Source organism: Trachemys scripta, chromosome 2, assembly GCF_013100865.1.
Source record: "Trachemys scripta elegans isolate TJP31775 chromosome 2, CAS_Tse_1.0, whole genome shotgun sequence".
In the NCBI taxonomy this organism is placed as follows: Eukaryota; Metazoa; Chordata; order Testudines; family Emydidae; genus Trachemys; species Trachemys scripta.
Window position 1 is genome coordinate 181,434,652 of NC_048299.1, and position 16,722 is coordinate 181,451,373.

The 16,722-nt window shown below is 39.8% G+C and overlaps 1 protein-coding gene across 4 annotated transcripts in view; it reads right to left on the reverse strand.

The window, feature by feature from the left end:
* Nucleotides 1-914: 914 nt before the first annotated feature.
* The window catches only part of CTDP1 (CTD phosphatase subunit 1), a 185,426-nt gene continuing 169,618 nt past the window's right edge, over nt 915-16,722 (reverse strand). For all 4 annotated transcript variants that reach the window (XM_034762484.1, XM_034762480.1, XM_034762482.1 and 1 more), the window contains exon 13: nt 915-1,947. In XM_034762484.1, the coding sequence (XP_034618375.1) occupies nt 1,806-1,947 (142 nt within the window). In that variant the 3' untranslated portion in view covers nt 915-1,805. The remainder of the gene's footprint in view (nt 1,948-16,722) is intronic.

Below are 16,722 nucleotides of genomic sequence, written 5' to 3' on the forward strand. Positions count from 1 at the left end.
TGTAGAAGCATGGCAGAACAATGCATGGTAATGGAGATTTCAGTCCTGTGCTGCAGCAACCACAGTACAGCAAGCTCTTAAGCAATCTCAGTGATGCTTAATCCATAAGAACAAACTGGCAATGTGCTCTGGAGCTGATGCTAAATCAATACATGTATAATTAATTGGCACAACTCTCTCTTCACAATGACCTAATATATCAGTTCAGTTACATACTCAGTATTTAAAAATTTAAAGACTGAAACTCAAGCCAGCCTTTTATACATTAGAAGTCAGTACTGGTTTGGTTTACTAGGCTGATAAATATCAATACACTTCTCCGTCTGAAACCCAATAGCATAGGGGACCTAAAAATGAATAAAAGAATCATAATGTTATTTCATACTAACACAATTCCCACCAATGACCCGTGAGTTTTAAAAATCCTATAAATTTGCATTGCAAGAAATGTGTTTCATCTGACATAAAAAAAAATTAGCGGTAGCATTTTAGATCTTTCTCTCCTCTGCAAATACTATTCAACGTGCCTGGGCCTTCTATATTTTAATGGCAGTAAATATTTATATCTGAATCTTTTCCATGACTTTTGTCATTTTATACACTATTTATTCATCTTATAAAAATACTGAAAATATTTGAAAAGAGTAATAAAAACAATGCTCTTTTTAGATAATCAAAATACAGATCTTCTGGTCAAATTATTTTGTAACTGTTCTATGTTAGCTCAGATAACAAGGACATACTGTAAACTTGGACATCTGAGTATCTATTAAAAAACTCTAAAGTTTTGCTGTTGCTTCAGATGATATTCACAATTTTCACAGAGAATAATGCAAAGGTGAGTAGTTTCTTGTATGATGGATGCAGGTGAAATATAGTCATTGATTTTTGCAATCCATGAAATGAAAACAGAATTTACAAAATGGATTTTTATTAAATGAAAGAAAATCTGTTTTGTGGGTCAAATATGAAATAGAATATACAAAAACTTTACATCAGTTCTCTCAAAGAAATAAAACCCTATCTAGAATGAAGCAGCACGCATTCCTTCCAAGAACAACACAAATGGGTGAATAAGCTCCTTATGGCAGTACAGGATCACACAGTATGCTGTGCTAAAATTCCAGGTTACAGAGAAGCAAAGTTAAAAATCTAAGTGGTCTCCCTAAAGAACCCAGCTAGTCCACAAAATAACTTAAGAGCATGAAATTCAGTCATTTTGTATTCTCTTAGAAGCCAGTGACAGGTAGGTCAAGTGCAGAGATCACAAAGCTTGCATATTACATTCTCAGTTTCTATACAAATATAAATTGTTCTTTTTTTATTTTAAAAATTCTTTTATATTTGATAGTATTTAATTGCGGAAAAAGGTAAGACCAGATCATCAGGTTCCTGCTATATTATTCAAGCAATTCCATCCTCTTTGTGGCCTTCTTTCCTTTGAAGCCTGTTACCCAAAACCATACCTTGACATATATAAAAAAGTTACCGTATGTTAAATCATAAATCTTTGTACTACTGTCCTAGTATATGAAGGTTCTGCAGAGCTCATAACACTTCTTTGGCATAGTACACCAAGTCCCCCTTAATACTTTTCCTTTTAAAAAAGTATATTATCCTTTAGTAAAACACCTTAAAAACATCTACTTCTGATTTTGTAAAATAATGTGTCACCTCTTGTGTTGCTTTGCAAAATATACACACACATTTTGGAAAAACCTTGAGTACTGACATAAGGGGCTCATTTGAAATTAGATCTGTTACAAGCAGTAAAACATAGTTACAAATCCCCTCTCATATGAATGTCACATGAAGTCATTTAATTCAGCTTCAAGTGCTGCTGCCATTTCATCTGCCTCTGAACTGCTCCCCTCCTCATCCTCGTTGCTGGACTCTTTACTGGATTCACTGGCAGCATCATCTTCATCCAGTTTGCGCTTGTGACCCCTGTAAGTGTGGACAGAGAAAATACATGAACATGATGATCTACTTGCCTATAACAATGGAAAATAGACAGCTTAAGGTTTTTGAAGCTTTTATCAGATCTAGACAAAAGATAAAGCACCTATTATCTAACAAACAGAATTAGATCACAAACATTTGGTCTTTTAACCACTATTCTATACTGTAAACCTTGATACTGTAAACCTGAGCTACTGTTAATTTATTATTCCTACTTTCTGAGCAACTAACAAATCAAAGTTTAAGGACCAACTAAAAAAGTTGTTTTAATTTCCTTCCTTCCCTAGTCATGAAGGAAAAAAGTCTTTTCTCTATCATTTAAATACCAGCAATAAAATATTACTAAGGCAAAATTTCCAGGTAAGTTTTGGGTCTATCTTTTTGTAAAAATGAAATCCAAACTGAAAAGCAAAAATATTAATGAGGAGGCAAAGATAAATGAAATGCAGCTATATTAGCTTGTGCCTCATAGGAAGTACAGAGCAATAGTCATAGATAAAAACAGCAAACAAAAAAACTGGAAATGAGAAAAATTTGAACTAAGCTTGGAGACCTTACAAAACAATGAAGAACACTAGCGACAACAGTTTTATTGTATTTGATAACGTCCTGTAAACTTCTAGTCTAAACTAATTAGAAATAAGCCCCAAAAGGATGATCCTATTCCCTCCCCTTTAAAATTTCTGAAGAGAGGGGATTGCAAGCCTGCATCTTCAGTTCTACTTCTGTTCTTAAAGTGAAAGAGGCCTGTTTTCCTAATCTTATTCAGGGATAGCTTAAAGAAAGATTATGGAAACCTTGAAAGGCGAGCTCCTGGGGCAGCGCGGCTGCAGAGCCCAGCCTGACCCGGTGCTCTGTGCTGCGCGGTAGTGTGGCTGGCTCCTGCCAGGCAGCGCAGCTGCCTGTTCTGGTGCTCTGGGTGGCGCAGCTGTAGCGCCGCCAGCCATCGGTGCTCCAGGCAGCACGGTAAGAGGGCAGGGAGCGGAGGGGTTGGATAGAGGGCAGGGGAGTTTGGGGTAGTGGTATGGATAGGAGTCGGGGAGGTCAGAGGGTGGGGAACAGGGGGGTTGAACGGGGGTAGGGGTTCCGGGGGCAGTCAGGGGACAGGGAACGGGGAGAGGTGTGGATGGGGCAGGGGTTCCAGGAGGGGCTGTCAGGGAACAGGGGGGGGTTGGATGGGGCAGGAGTCCTGGGGGAGCTGTCAAGGGGCAAGAAGTGGGGGGAGGGTGGGTCACATAGGGGGCGGGGGCTGGGCCACGCCTGGCTGTTTGGGGAGGCACAGCCTCCCCTAACTGGCCCTCCATACAATTTCAGAAACCTGATGCAGCCCTCAGGCCAAAAAGTTTGCCCACCCCTGCATTAAACCCTGGTCAGTTTCCTTATCTCAGTTCTCATATAATGTACAGTACATGCATAAGATAGCATGAGTAGTAAGATAAATTAAATTAACTTCTTCATGAGAACCCAAACCCAAAACCATGACTGAATCAAAGGGAGCAAATAGCTGTAAAGAGAAGACTCAACCAATCCCCCCAAACAAAAGCTACCTTAAAAATAATAAATGATGTTTTTGTATTCTATATATAAAACCTGGAATACTAAACAGGAGGCAAATATCTTTGGACAGAGAAAGAAAAGGCCTGTTAATGACAATTCACTAGATAGGAGCAGTTCACCACTTCAGTGTCCTTTAGTAGACTCCTCTGGAGTAGCCAAAAAAACAGAGCATAACTCAAACCATTATAACTTTTCATTTTCCACCCTGTTGGGAGGAGCAGTACTTTTGAGCAAGACCATCAAGTCTGGGATGGAGAGAACTACTTTGGAACTGAATTTTCAGGATTGGCAAGGCTAGAAGTCTTTTGGGACTGGCTATGGTTATATGCAGCAGAAGGAGAATGTTCACATTCTTTGGCCATTAATAGCATCACTGAACTCTGAAACTCTTCTAAGCTTTGCGAGAGGTACTTTCTATAACACAATCATTAGAAGGTAGGCATGCATGAACTGTTTCTACTTGTTGGCCAAAGGGAGAACATGCACACTGGGTTTTTTTTTTCTTCTGTGCACAAGACAGGTAGCTCTTTCCTGTGGTGAAGTAATCTACCTCTGATCCCACTGAGGATTACCTAAAGAAACGACACCATCTGCTAAAAAAACTCCCTGACAAAGCACAGGAACAAATCCGTACAGACACATGCCTAGAACCCCGACCAGGGGTATTCTATTTGCTACCCAAGATCCATAAACCTGGATATCCTGGACGCCCCATCATCTCAGGCATTGGCACCCTAACATCAGGCTTGTCTGGTTATGTAGACTCTGTCCTCAGACCCTACGCTACCAGCACTCCCAGCTATCTTCGAGATACCACTGACTTCCTGAGGAAACTACAATCCATCGGTGATCTTCCAGAAAACACCATCCTGGCCACTATGGACGTAGAAGCCCTCTACACCAATATTCCACACAAAGATGGACTACAAGCTATCAGGAACAGTATCCCTGATAATGTCACAGCTAACCTGGTGGCTGAACTTTGTGATTTTGTCCTCACCCACAACTATTTCACATTTGGGGACAATATATACCTTCAAGTCAGCGGCACTGCTATGGGTACCCGCATGGCCCCACAATATGCCAACATTTTTATGGCTGACTTAGAACAACGCTTCCTTAGCTCTCGTCCCCTAACGCCCCTACTCTACTTGCGCTACATTGATGACATCTTCATCATCTGGACCCATGGAAAAGAAGCCCTTGAGGAATTTCACCATGATTTCAATAATTTCCATCCCACCATCAACCTCAGCCTAGATCAATCCACACAAGCGGTCCATTTCCTGGACACTACTGTGCTAATAAGCGATGGTCACATCAATACCACCCTATACCGGAAACCTACTGACCGCTACACTTACCTACATGCCTCCAGCTTCCATCCAGGACACACCACACGATCCATTGTCTACAGCCAAGCTCTAAGATATAACCGCATTTGCTCCAATCCCTCGGATAGAGACAAGCACCTACAAGATCTCTATCAAGCATTCTTAAAACTACAATACCCACCTGCTGAAGTGAAAAAACAGATTGACAGAGCCAGACGAGTACCCAGAAGTCACCTCCTACAAGACAGGCCCAACAAAGAAAATAACAGAACACCACTAGCTGTCACCTTCAGCCCCCACTAAAACCTCTCCAGCGCATCATCAGAGATCTACAACCTATCCTGAAAGATGATCCTTTACTCTCACAGATCTTGGGAGACAGACCTGTCCTCGCTTACAGACAACCCCCCAACCTAAAGCAAATACTCACCAGCAACCACACATCACTGAACAAAACCACTAACCCGGGAACCTATCCTTGTAACAAACCCCGATGCCAACTCTGTCCACATATCTATTCGAGTGACATCATCATAGGACCTAATCACATCAGCCATACCATCAGGGGCTCGTTCACCTGCACATCTACCAATGTGATATATGCCATCATGTGCCAGCAATGCCCCTCTGCCATGTACATTGGCCAAACCGGACAGTCTCTACGCAAAAGAATTAATGGACACAAATCTGACATCAGGAATCAAAATACTCAAAAGCCAGTGGGAGAACACTTTAACCTGTCTGGTCATTCAGTGACAGACCTGCGGGTGGCTATATTACAACAGAAAAACTTCAAAAACAGACTCCAAAGAGAGACTGATGAGCTAGAATTGATATGCAAACTAGACACAATCAACTCCGGTTTGAATAAGGACTGGGAATGGCTGAGCCATTACAAACATTGACTCTATCTCCCCTTGTAAGTACTCTCACACTTATTATCAAACTGTCTGTACTCGGCTAGCTTGATTATCACTTCAAAAGTTTTTTTTTTTTTCTCTTAATTAATTGGCCTCTCAGAGTTGGTAAGACAACTCCCACCTGTTTATGCTCTCTGTATGTGTGTATATATATCTCCTCAATATATGTTCCATTCTATATGCATCCGAAGAAGTGGGCTGTAGTCCACGAAAGCTTATGCTCTAATAAATTTGTTAGTCTCTAAGGTGCCACAAGTACTCCTGTTCTTCTTTTTGCGGATACAGACTAACACGGCTGTTACTCTGTAATCTACCTTGATTTCCCCGAGCCAAAGAAAAACCTGCCTTGCCAGTTTCTTGTTTACGGAGTACAGCTGGGTCTACCTTCAAGAGATTCTCCCTATCTACAAGAGAGTTATATTTTCTAGCAAGGTATGGTGCTGTCAAGAGACGTCTTTCTGAATATTGGCCAATTTATAAATTTGTGTGCTTCCCCACAAGAGGATTGACCATGTTCCTCTTTCATGTAATAGCCAACTACTTGTTTTGTCTGTTTGGATTAATACTGCTAGACTTCATATCAAATTTTTGAGTATCTCCAAAGAATTAAGCACAGTCTTTATCAGAGGTTGAAATGCATCCTAGATTCCTCAAAGAATCATGTTCCTGGGTGTGAAAGCTCACCAAGAAAGCTCCTACAAGTCAACTGTGATATATCCATAATCAAAAGTATTTGGCTCTGAGAAACCTTGATGTCTGCTTCTTTTGCCGCAAAAGAATTTGATTCCATATAGGTTAACCTCAGATGGCCACACCAGCAAAGGATAAAGCTGTGTGTGCTTTAATCGGTCTGGGCTTCAACGTATTGGAAATAATTAATAAGGAACCTTGAGATGCCATATCCCTTATGGTAATGTGTACTATCCCATCAATAATCAAGACAGAGATGAACATGTACAGTGGGTTTCTCTTAAATTAAGAGCCCCCCACTTTAACCATTAGGTAGGGTAATACTGGCCTGTGCATGTGTCCACAACACATAAAATGGCGAATAACTCTAGTTCAGTTAATATTTACCTATCAGCAAAAAGGAAAAACGACATTTATTCAGAGTGCCCACTGTGTACCTTCAAGAGTGTAGAGATGTAGTATACTGCAACAAGGACACTTTGAAAAACAATACTGTGAACTGTGCATTCCAAAAACATATAGATATGAACAGATAGGGATATGAACATATGAGCTTGTAAGCCTGTCAGAGATCCAGAGCAATGAAATTAGTATTTTTTTGAGCAATTCAATGTATTCTTCTTCGGAAAGACGCTTCAGAAGTTCTCTGAAGTCCAGATCCTTTGATATGATGGGGCCTGTATGTGAGAGATGTTGGTAATCTTTTAACTCCTCTCCCTTATCTTTTTTCAAGGAGACCGACAAGATAAGCTCACCTCAAAACCCAAAATATAAATATTGAGGGAAGTGGAGTGGGTTACCTTATTTGTGCCTTGATCTTATACCAGTAGGACCAAAACACCTTTCCCCAGAAACACTGCTGGTGCATCACTGCCTGTTACCTCACTTGGAAGCTAGACTTCTTCTTTTGGGGAATGGGGCCTGGTGATGATAGTGGCACATGGAGGCATGCTGAGTTTTGAGGTTCAATTTTGGGCCAAAACTCCAAATAAGGCTAAATGAAATGAGGCGAAAAGCTTTGTCCAGGACTGATCTGAATGCGTCATTCTTGTAAATAACCCTGACCTTTTTGGGGGCGGGGGAGGAAGGAGGGTATCACAGTACTCCAGATACAGACTCACGTACAGTAAAAAAAGGATTTCTCAGATGTATTAATCACCTCTACACAGCGTATATTAGCATACAAGTAAGATGAGAAGCACTGTGATTAAAACTGCCCAATAGATATCTTTGAACATTCCCATTAAAAACTGTAAAAACATGTGCAGGCAGAGTTTTGCTTGCTCACTTCACGCTGATTTCAGCCTTTGGAGATACAGCTCTCTTTTGGTCATTAAAGATACCTATTAGTTGAGCAAAATGACTTGTAGAATTAGCTGTTCTTTTTGACATAGAATTCCATTCTACAAATTAATTTTCATGATGCTTTAAGGGACACTGCTGGCATATTTCTTTCCCCCACTCAGTTGTACTGAACGGAGCCCTTGGAAATGTGGAAGATTAAATGCAATATATCCTGTCAGTTCTTATTCTGATGAAGAAAGATAGATTGACAGCTCCACTCAGATGAATTTAGATTCAAAAACTTCCTAACTCACTGAAAAGAAACCTCCAAGCCAACTATCAGTCTTCTGCTGCAATGTAGGGAAATCCGTTGAGAATATGTTTGTTCTCATTAAGACAAACACCTTTGACAATTTGTGCTCTATAAACAATACCTTTACAGCCATTCAAAAGATTTTAAATTAGGATTATGAAATCAAGCCAGAGCTAGTATGGGTAGAGGAAAGGGGGCATCAATAAAATATTGTATTTTATATTTGTAAATTTAGACAATAGATATAACATTACTTGAATCATTTATAATCCTAAGAGAACAGCAGCACATTCCCATGATGGCATAAAATAATCCGTTAACAAGCAGTCTGAAATGTATATTTTCCTCATGAATTCATATCCACTCCTCGTTATTTCCAGTTTCTATTCTATACTGCATTACACTTTAAATGGAAGGCTTTTTATTTTCTCTTAATGATAAAGAGAATGCATCAGCCTTATGCATACAGGGAATAGAATTAGTTTGCCTTGCCTTTTAAAGGTAACTTCTGTTTACTGTTAAACAACATGGAAGCATCAAATAAGAAAACAAACACTGACAGCCAAAAATCATCTTGAACACATTTTTAAAAGTAATCTTCAATAAATATTTACTTAGCTAAGATTAAGTGATTGCTGAATTTTTCCTTTAAACTCCAAATATTGACACAAGAGTGAGTTTCAATAAAAAGAAAATTCCTAAAACTGCACAAATTTACTTCTCTCCCCGCCCCCCCCCCCGTACCTTCTAAAACGTGGTTATATATTTATATATAGTTTAATTTAAAAAAAAAATAAAAATACAGCTGCTCTCTGTGTGGATCACACAAGAGTCCACAGACTAAATGGATTTAGCCTTCAACAGGAATCTTGTAATCTGAGCGTCTGAAATTAGGACTCATTTTTGGCTTCATACCAGAGTCAAAATTCTTGACTCATACCTTAACAATGTACCCATATCATCATCATGCTTAAATCCCCTAAATGAGCAGGACATTTGGTGGATTACAATGGGAGATTTGTACAGAAACCCCTTCTCTTCCAGAAATCACTCCCAGATTTTCACTCAGTTTATTCTTTTTGTGACAGAATATATCCCAGTGTTCATACCCTATGCACTACTGTAATCATGTTTTTACAACTTATGCCTTGGGAGGTATCATTTAAAAATTCAATTTGCTGATCAATAATATGGAAGAATGCAGTTAGCAGCATTATATGTGAAGTTATAAACATGAACTAAAATCATGACTAAAAGTATGTTTTCTAGATGAGTCTGGGGAGTGGCCAAACTGGTTCCTCAGCAACAAAGGGCGAGCTGATGCCTAAGTCAGGTGTCAACAAGGCTGATGGACCATTACCTGTTAAGTGGCCATTTGTTGGCAGGAAAGGGGGAAGAAGCAAAAAAAATCTACATCTTTAGCAAAGAAACACCAAGACTTTTCCTTCCAAACAGACTGCCTGTCACCTTGCTGCCAGCTGGAAATATTTTTCAAGATGGGGACTGAAACTATAAAAAGCAGGGGCAAACACCCCAAGACACCACTCTTTCGCTTTCCCTGCCTATGGCATTCTCGGCATCTGAAAAGACAAATGAAGCAGCTGTTGGACTCTGGGGGAGGGGTACTGACAAAGAGTTTGGTCAGTAAGACTGCTGAAACCATGTGGTGAGAAAATTTTGCTTTGAATCTCATATAGTTTGTTAAATTAGGCACCAGTAAGCATTTTATCCTTATTTTTTTTGTAACCATTTCTGTTTATGCCTCATTACTTGTACTCACATAAAATCTCTCTCCTTGTAGTTAATAAACTTGTTTTTATCTAATCCAGTGTGTGTAAGATGAAGTGTCTGGATAACTATTTAAAATAATGAGCTGGCATATTGTTCCCCTAAAGGAATAATTGGACTTAATACATTTGTACTGTCCAGAAGAGGGCTGGGAACTACAGAACATACATTTCTGGGGAAGATCCGGGACTGGGGGTGTGTTGGGATTACCCTGCAGCATAACCGAGACTGGTAAGAGCCAAGGTGTGGCTGGCTGGCTGCAGCACACAAACATATGATTTACATGCTGGAGGCTGTTTGTGAACAGTCCAGGTCAGAGGCTACAGCAGCAAGGCATTGTAAATGGCACCCCAGGTTACAGGATAGGGGTGACACAGCTACTTATTAGTCTGGACTATAACCCAGGTATGTCACACTCTTGTTTAAGGACAAAAGTTTTTTAGGTTATGTTAATGACAAACTCAGTCTTATTCTTGTTCATATTTAGAGGCAAAACAGAAGTTCTGTGCTTCAGAATGGTTCTGCAGCTGTGGAACTGGAATCTGAAGGGAATCCTCTTTAGGGTCAGCTGTGTAATGGCTATGGTTACTTCTCATGCTGTCTCTTGGACAGTTTAGAGGCCACTGAATATGTTATATGCCTCCATAATGTTCTGCCCTGAGCCAAACCTGGCGCGTTACAGGATAGGATACCTGGTCTCTGTTGATGCTGTCCAACCATTGTGTTTTTAGATCTTTGGGGGGGGGGGGGGGAGAGGGGGTCTTTTCCATCCTGCTTTCACTCAGTCAAAGTCAAAGATGGTTCTCACAAGGAAGTTGGTAGGCATTTGGAGCAGATAACCATAGCACCTTTGAGAGTGGGACCTATTTAGTTAGAAAACGGACCTTGTCATTTGATGTGAATTGATGTTTTCAATCAGAGATGCTTCGTCTAAATCGTGTCCAACTTCTTTTCAATCTTGACAGAGAGAGGCTATATTTCAGTCCCATAGGTCCAAATACTGACCACCAATATATCCTCAGCTTCACCTATTTATCAGGGTGTTAGTTTGCCAAAGATGTTCTTGGCACCTCCTTACTGACTGCTTTTGAGGTGTGGACTTCAAATTCTCTCTGAATGCCACTCATTTTATCAGTCGTAGAGCTGTGGTAAGTGCACCAACAATCTTGACTGGGTGGTCACCTGCTAAGAAGCTAGAGCCTGCTGTGTGTTTGAAATTGCTGATCAGAAAAATTTTGGTTTTACCCCAATTAATTTTCAGGCTGACTTTTGCCGCTGATTTTTCCAGGACTTTAAGCTATTCCATTTATTTGATAACTAGCACTACGTTGTCTGCAAAATCAACAGCAGTGAGGTTCTTATCCTCAAGACATATGCCTAAAATGCATTTGCTCAAGGTGTGGTCAAGCACGTAGTCTATGATGACACTGAAGACTTTGGGGGCGGCAATACATCTTTTTCGAATTTGGAGGAAGGCGGTTCTTTTCCCATCGCGAGAACGGAGTTTGAACAGTCATCACATGGAAGACAGAACATGTAGCAGCTAGGGTCAACTAAACTCTGTTCAGGTGGGTGGAATCTGACTATACCTTCAAGTCTCTGTGAATGACACAGAGGAGACCCAGCATATGTGCAGAGCCGGCCCCCAATTCCAAAGGCAAGGGCAGGTATCTATTGTTGACCAGCAGCCACAGAAATCTTGTAAGGAGCTCCACAAGCCCAAACAGAACAATAGGCTGACAGCTCTGAAGTGGAGTTGGCAGCTGGGCTGCAGGTCTCCCCACTCATCCAATACACCCCTAGGCAACCAGGAAATGGAGGGAAAATGACCAAGTCCTTTAGCCCTAAAGAGAACACTGCCCTCTGTGGCAGCTCCATAGGAATTACTGCAACATCAAAACTCCAGTAGTCTCTGTGAGGTCTTGAAAGGGCAATTTAAAGGCTTGGTAGGGAGAAATTAATTTGCATGAGTTCACTGCCCCTTCATGGGTTACAAAGGTCCAGACCGTAGGCAACAAAGCACATTTATAGCAGCCCTTTCTGTCACCAGATTAGTTTGTCTGGCATGGAGCTCCCATATGTGAGAGTCCGAGGCTTCTCTGCCTCTCACTGCCATGTAACAGAGTCACAGGCTCAGCTCTTAATATTTTTGAAAGGCACTGGACTGATATCCTCCATACAGTACATCTCTGGACAGGTACAGCACAGGCAATAGCAGTGCAAGATTCCCCACACTGCCCCAATCATGATTCTGAATTCTAATCTGGAAGGGCCACCTCAATCTCCATGCACACACAGTCTATGGCCTTCAAATGGAATCTGTGCACAAAAGAGAGAATAGCAATGGTAAGCTTTGTAATATGATACCCAGTTCACTAGGAAAATGACTGAAGGCTTGTAGACACAAACTTACATCCCTGTGGTGCAGACTAAAGAACTAAGTCTGCATTAGTGTGTCCTGTGCTAATTATCCTGTGTGGACCCTGCTGGCGTGCATTAAAAATTCCTTAGTGCACATTAATGTAGCCTTCCTTCAAACAGTACTATGTTAATGCTACTACTCATTAGGGAACACTAAGCATGCATGAGCAGGACTCAGATAGGCCAGTTAGTGAACACTAACTAGGAATAAAATGTACACCCCTCTGGTGTGGACTGAAGCATGTAAACAAGCCATGTGAAAACAACTCATTTAGATAGCCCAGTCCTTATGTAGTAACATTTACCCTACAATCACTATTTGTTCTAATTCATGCCAGCTCAGCAAACTAGAAAAAACTTTATTTTGTATCATAGTACAAATCCCTCACAGCTCAACACTTGGCTAATTGGATTAAAACTAATGAAGCACAGAGGCTTGAAAGGGATGTTGGCTGTACATGTTCTGGGTATTAGTTTAGGTGTTTTTTTTTTTTTTTTTTTTAAAAGGACAGATTACATAATTAGCTACCAACCAGATATGCTGAAGTTTTCAATTATATTTTCTTGACATAAAATAAATAACACAACCTTTCATGTATATTTAATGCAATTTTAGCTGATAATCTACAACAATGTCAACAAAGGCACGGTACCATTTAATAAAAAGAAAAAACTCTGACCTTGTCACATTTTTTCTCATAACCTCAACTAACAATTCCTACAGGACTGGAGAACAATATTCAAGAAAAACACACAGAGAATATTTATTGTATACTACTAGGCCTGGCAGAATTGGATTTATTTTAACAAATATCAATTAATAATATTGATGTTTATTTTTAACAGTTATTTCAACTTATCAATTTAAAGTTTCACATTTGCACAAAATGATGGGTTTTAAGAATTTTAATTTTTTTTTACCAATTAGAAATTTCAGTTGTGTATAATTATGGGGTGGGGGTGTGTCAGACAATACTATTTAATGACACTAGAGATTGAGATTCAAAAAGTTAAATTATCAATATCACGTGTCAAAATATGCAAAGTAAATATCCTTAAATCAAACTCTAATAGATTCTCAAGCAGCATTTTTCTTATTTTGCCCATCTGTAACTTTCAATCATCATCAATGGAACTATTTTTCATCGGCTTGTGTGTGGCAAGGTTAAATCAATGTTTACTGACACTTTCCGATAAAAATCGAATCCTTCCAACTCTATATATTATCAAGCATCCCAAAAACTAATCCTGCGTTAGATCTTTGCTATGAAGTCTCTTACTGTTCTGCATGTTTTTAATTTTAATGAATTTTAGGGAAAAAGTCCTGGTAGAAACACACTAATTTTAATTGACTGATTGTGCATCTGTTTTTAAGTAGGAGGACAGCCAAATGTGAGGAAATTAACTCTCTCAGGTAGCTACACTTAAAATGGTTACAGCCAATACGCTTGCTTTGAAATTAAGAAATCTTAGACGTGTGCACTGCTTTAACATTAAAAAAAATATCTATGAATGCTGAAAGGTTTGTAATGTATGATTTTAATAAACAGTATATGTTTTAATATAAATTCTAAAATATAACTAATTTGAACTAAGCATTTTCAGTCAGCAATTAAGTTACTTTAATAAGTTGGTTCTCTGGTTCATAAAAACAGAAGATGTAAGCAAAATTCATAAATTAATGCATTGCATTTACAGGGATAGTCCATAAATTTGGCCCAACTTTCCATATTTGCAAACATATACTTTTGTGCCTACAACCAACATAAGTGTTTCCAGAATTAAAAAAATAAACTCAGTGTAAACAGTTATTTCTAAACAATTAAATATTTATCTGTCATCTCTGAAAAGTCAACATTTCAGCACTAAGAACTTAGAAGTAAGAAAAGAGCAGAGCTATAACAAAGTAAACTACATCTTTAAAATTCTACTTATATTTCTACCACCACTGATTAGTAGTAAAATTTTAGAAAAGTTTTTACTTGTTACTAACTGCTGCTTTTTATTTACTTTTTGCAATAATCAATGATATTAACGTTAATGAAGTGTTTACAACATACCATTTTGAAGTGGACAATACTCCTTTAAAAGGAAAATGCAAGAATGGTTGGTTTAGACCACAATATAAAGACTTGGTATTACTTTGTAAAAAGACAACACAAAATTAGATATTTCTTTCCAATACACTGAACTCCACATTGTTCATCTGACATTTTCATAATGGAAATGCAGGGATGCATTTGGGCATGTAATCTCTCAATCCTATTTTATACAAATACACACAAAGATCTATTCACTTTATCTGTGCACACATCTGCTCCTGTGCCGAGCAAGCTGTTTTTATTTGAACTAATGTCCTTAAATGGCACAAGATAATATTCAGACAAAAAATACATGGCAACCAACCTGCTAATCTCTCCTTTAAAAACTACAACTGGCATTCCTTATTTGAACAAAATTCTCTCTCTAACCATATCTGCCCCACAAATATTACCTGTTAACAGGTGTCGGCTACTGATGCAGTTGAACCAGTGCTGAACACAAACTTAGGTGCAAGTGTAGACAAAGGCAGAGCATGGTTTTTGAAGACACCAAACATGCTCTGTCCTCGTCTATACTTGCAGCTAAACAGTTCCTAGCACTAGTTCTGCTGCACTCACCGCTACTACCCATTTTTAGCAATAGATGATTTCCATAGTATAGGCAAGCCTCTGTGTATTAGCATAGCCTAATGTGTTTTATAGTCTTCCTCTTGTTCACTCTTAAAAGAGAGAATTACTAACCTAGTAAATATGGAGCAATGGTAGTGCAATCGTACCTCTATAGTTCCTGGGTTTCCAACTTTTTGCCCTCCGTCTAATGTCCTTGAAAGTTAATATGCAGTCACACCACTGACACATGCCTGTGATCATGGAGGAGAGCCTCACCCTTGCTTTAGTCCTTTTAAGCAGGTAGAAAAGCCCCACATTTGGCTGAAGATTCCCCCAAAACTGCAAAAGACACTCTGAGGGAATCTCTTTCAAATCTTGGAATACAGTGCATGCTGGGAGCAGGACTGCAGAGCGCAGGACTATGGATATTCACTAGAGACACTGCCATAACTTGGACAAGTACTCAGGGCTGTTGAAGTTTCGCGGCAGGGTCCTCTCCAGCCCCTGGAGCAGCCCACAATCAGAGGTGAGCGAAGGGGGCTTAAAGCCACCATAGCTTCACTTCCTCCCCTGGGGCTGCAAGTTCTGTGCAGCACCTCTACGAGATACAGACCCGAATCTCATGCTTTAACTTTTATCTTAAACCTTTTGGTTTGGGAATTTCACCACTCAAACTAACATGTGTGAAAGAGCACTTCCCGATTGTCAGATGACAAAGAATAATGTCCTGTGCTTATTTCTAATCGTATTTACACTGGAGATTCAAATGTAATATAATGTACACATTTAAAATGTAATGTACAATCTTTAAATTTGCTTATTTTATCTTTACTTACACCATCTTATAATTTCAAGTCTGCAAGTATACATAATAGCAAATCAATGAACTAAAACAAATAGAACCAGCTTCCTCTACGAAAAACTAAAATAGTGTAAGACTTCAGTGTTAAGGTCTAGATCTGCAAATAATGTTAAGAATTCAGCTCTGCTGTAATCTCTCAGTGGTTTTTGCTCCTATCATTTAAATACTGAGTGCATTCTGAGAGAAAAAATTGATCAGGGATACTAATGACTGGATATATAATTTATCTTAAAATGCATTTGACTATGGTAGCTATGGAGATTAGAAATAAGGGCCACTAACTGGCTAAACAACAAATTCGTGGATTTAATAAAAAAGATGCATGGTGGAGAGTTCGACATATGTGAAACTGGAAAATGATACTTTGCCATTCTCCAGTGCTTTTCAGCTGTACATCCAATTCTCCCCCAAGCACTTTTTCCTCCACAGATTATTCATAGGGGAATTCTGCACCACTGTGCGTGTGCAGAATTCATGTCCCCTACAGATTTCTTTACTTCTCTGCACAAAAATGACTTTCTGACAGAGAAGCAAATGGAAGCCGCAAAAGCAGTCACGTGCCCTTCCCCAGCAGTGCAGGTAAAAAAAGCATCTGTCCTGGCTGGTGGCCCCTACCCTGCACAGGGCTCAGCTGCTAGTCCTATTTGGCTGGGGTTGAGGGAGGATGGGACTTCCTCTTCTCCTGCAAGAAGTGGATGGGGCTGGCTCAGACCCACCCCCAGAAATCTCCTTCAGTTGCACACACACCCAGCTGCGCAATCACCTTACCCCCATCATTCCTGAGCCATAGGGGATGGGGTCACAGTACAGGGAGCTGCTCCCATCTACCCAACCCCTGTGCATCTGGACCCCGCCCATACCCAGACCCCCGCTGAGCCTCAACTCCCGCTACACCCAGAGTGCCCCCCCATCTGAACCCCCACCCTGCTGAGTCTCATGC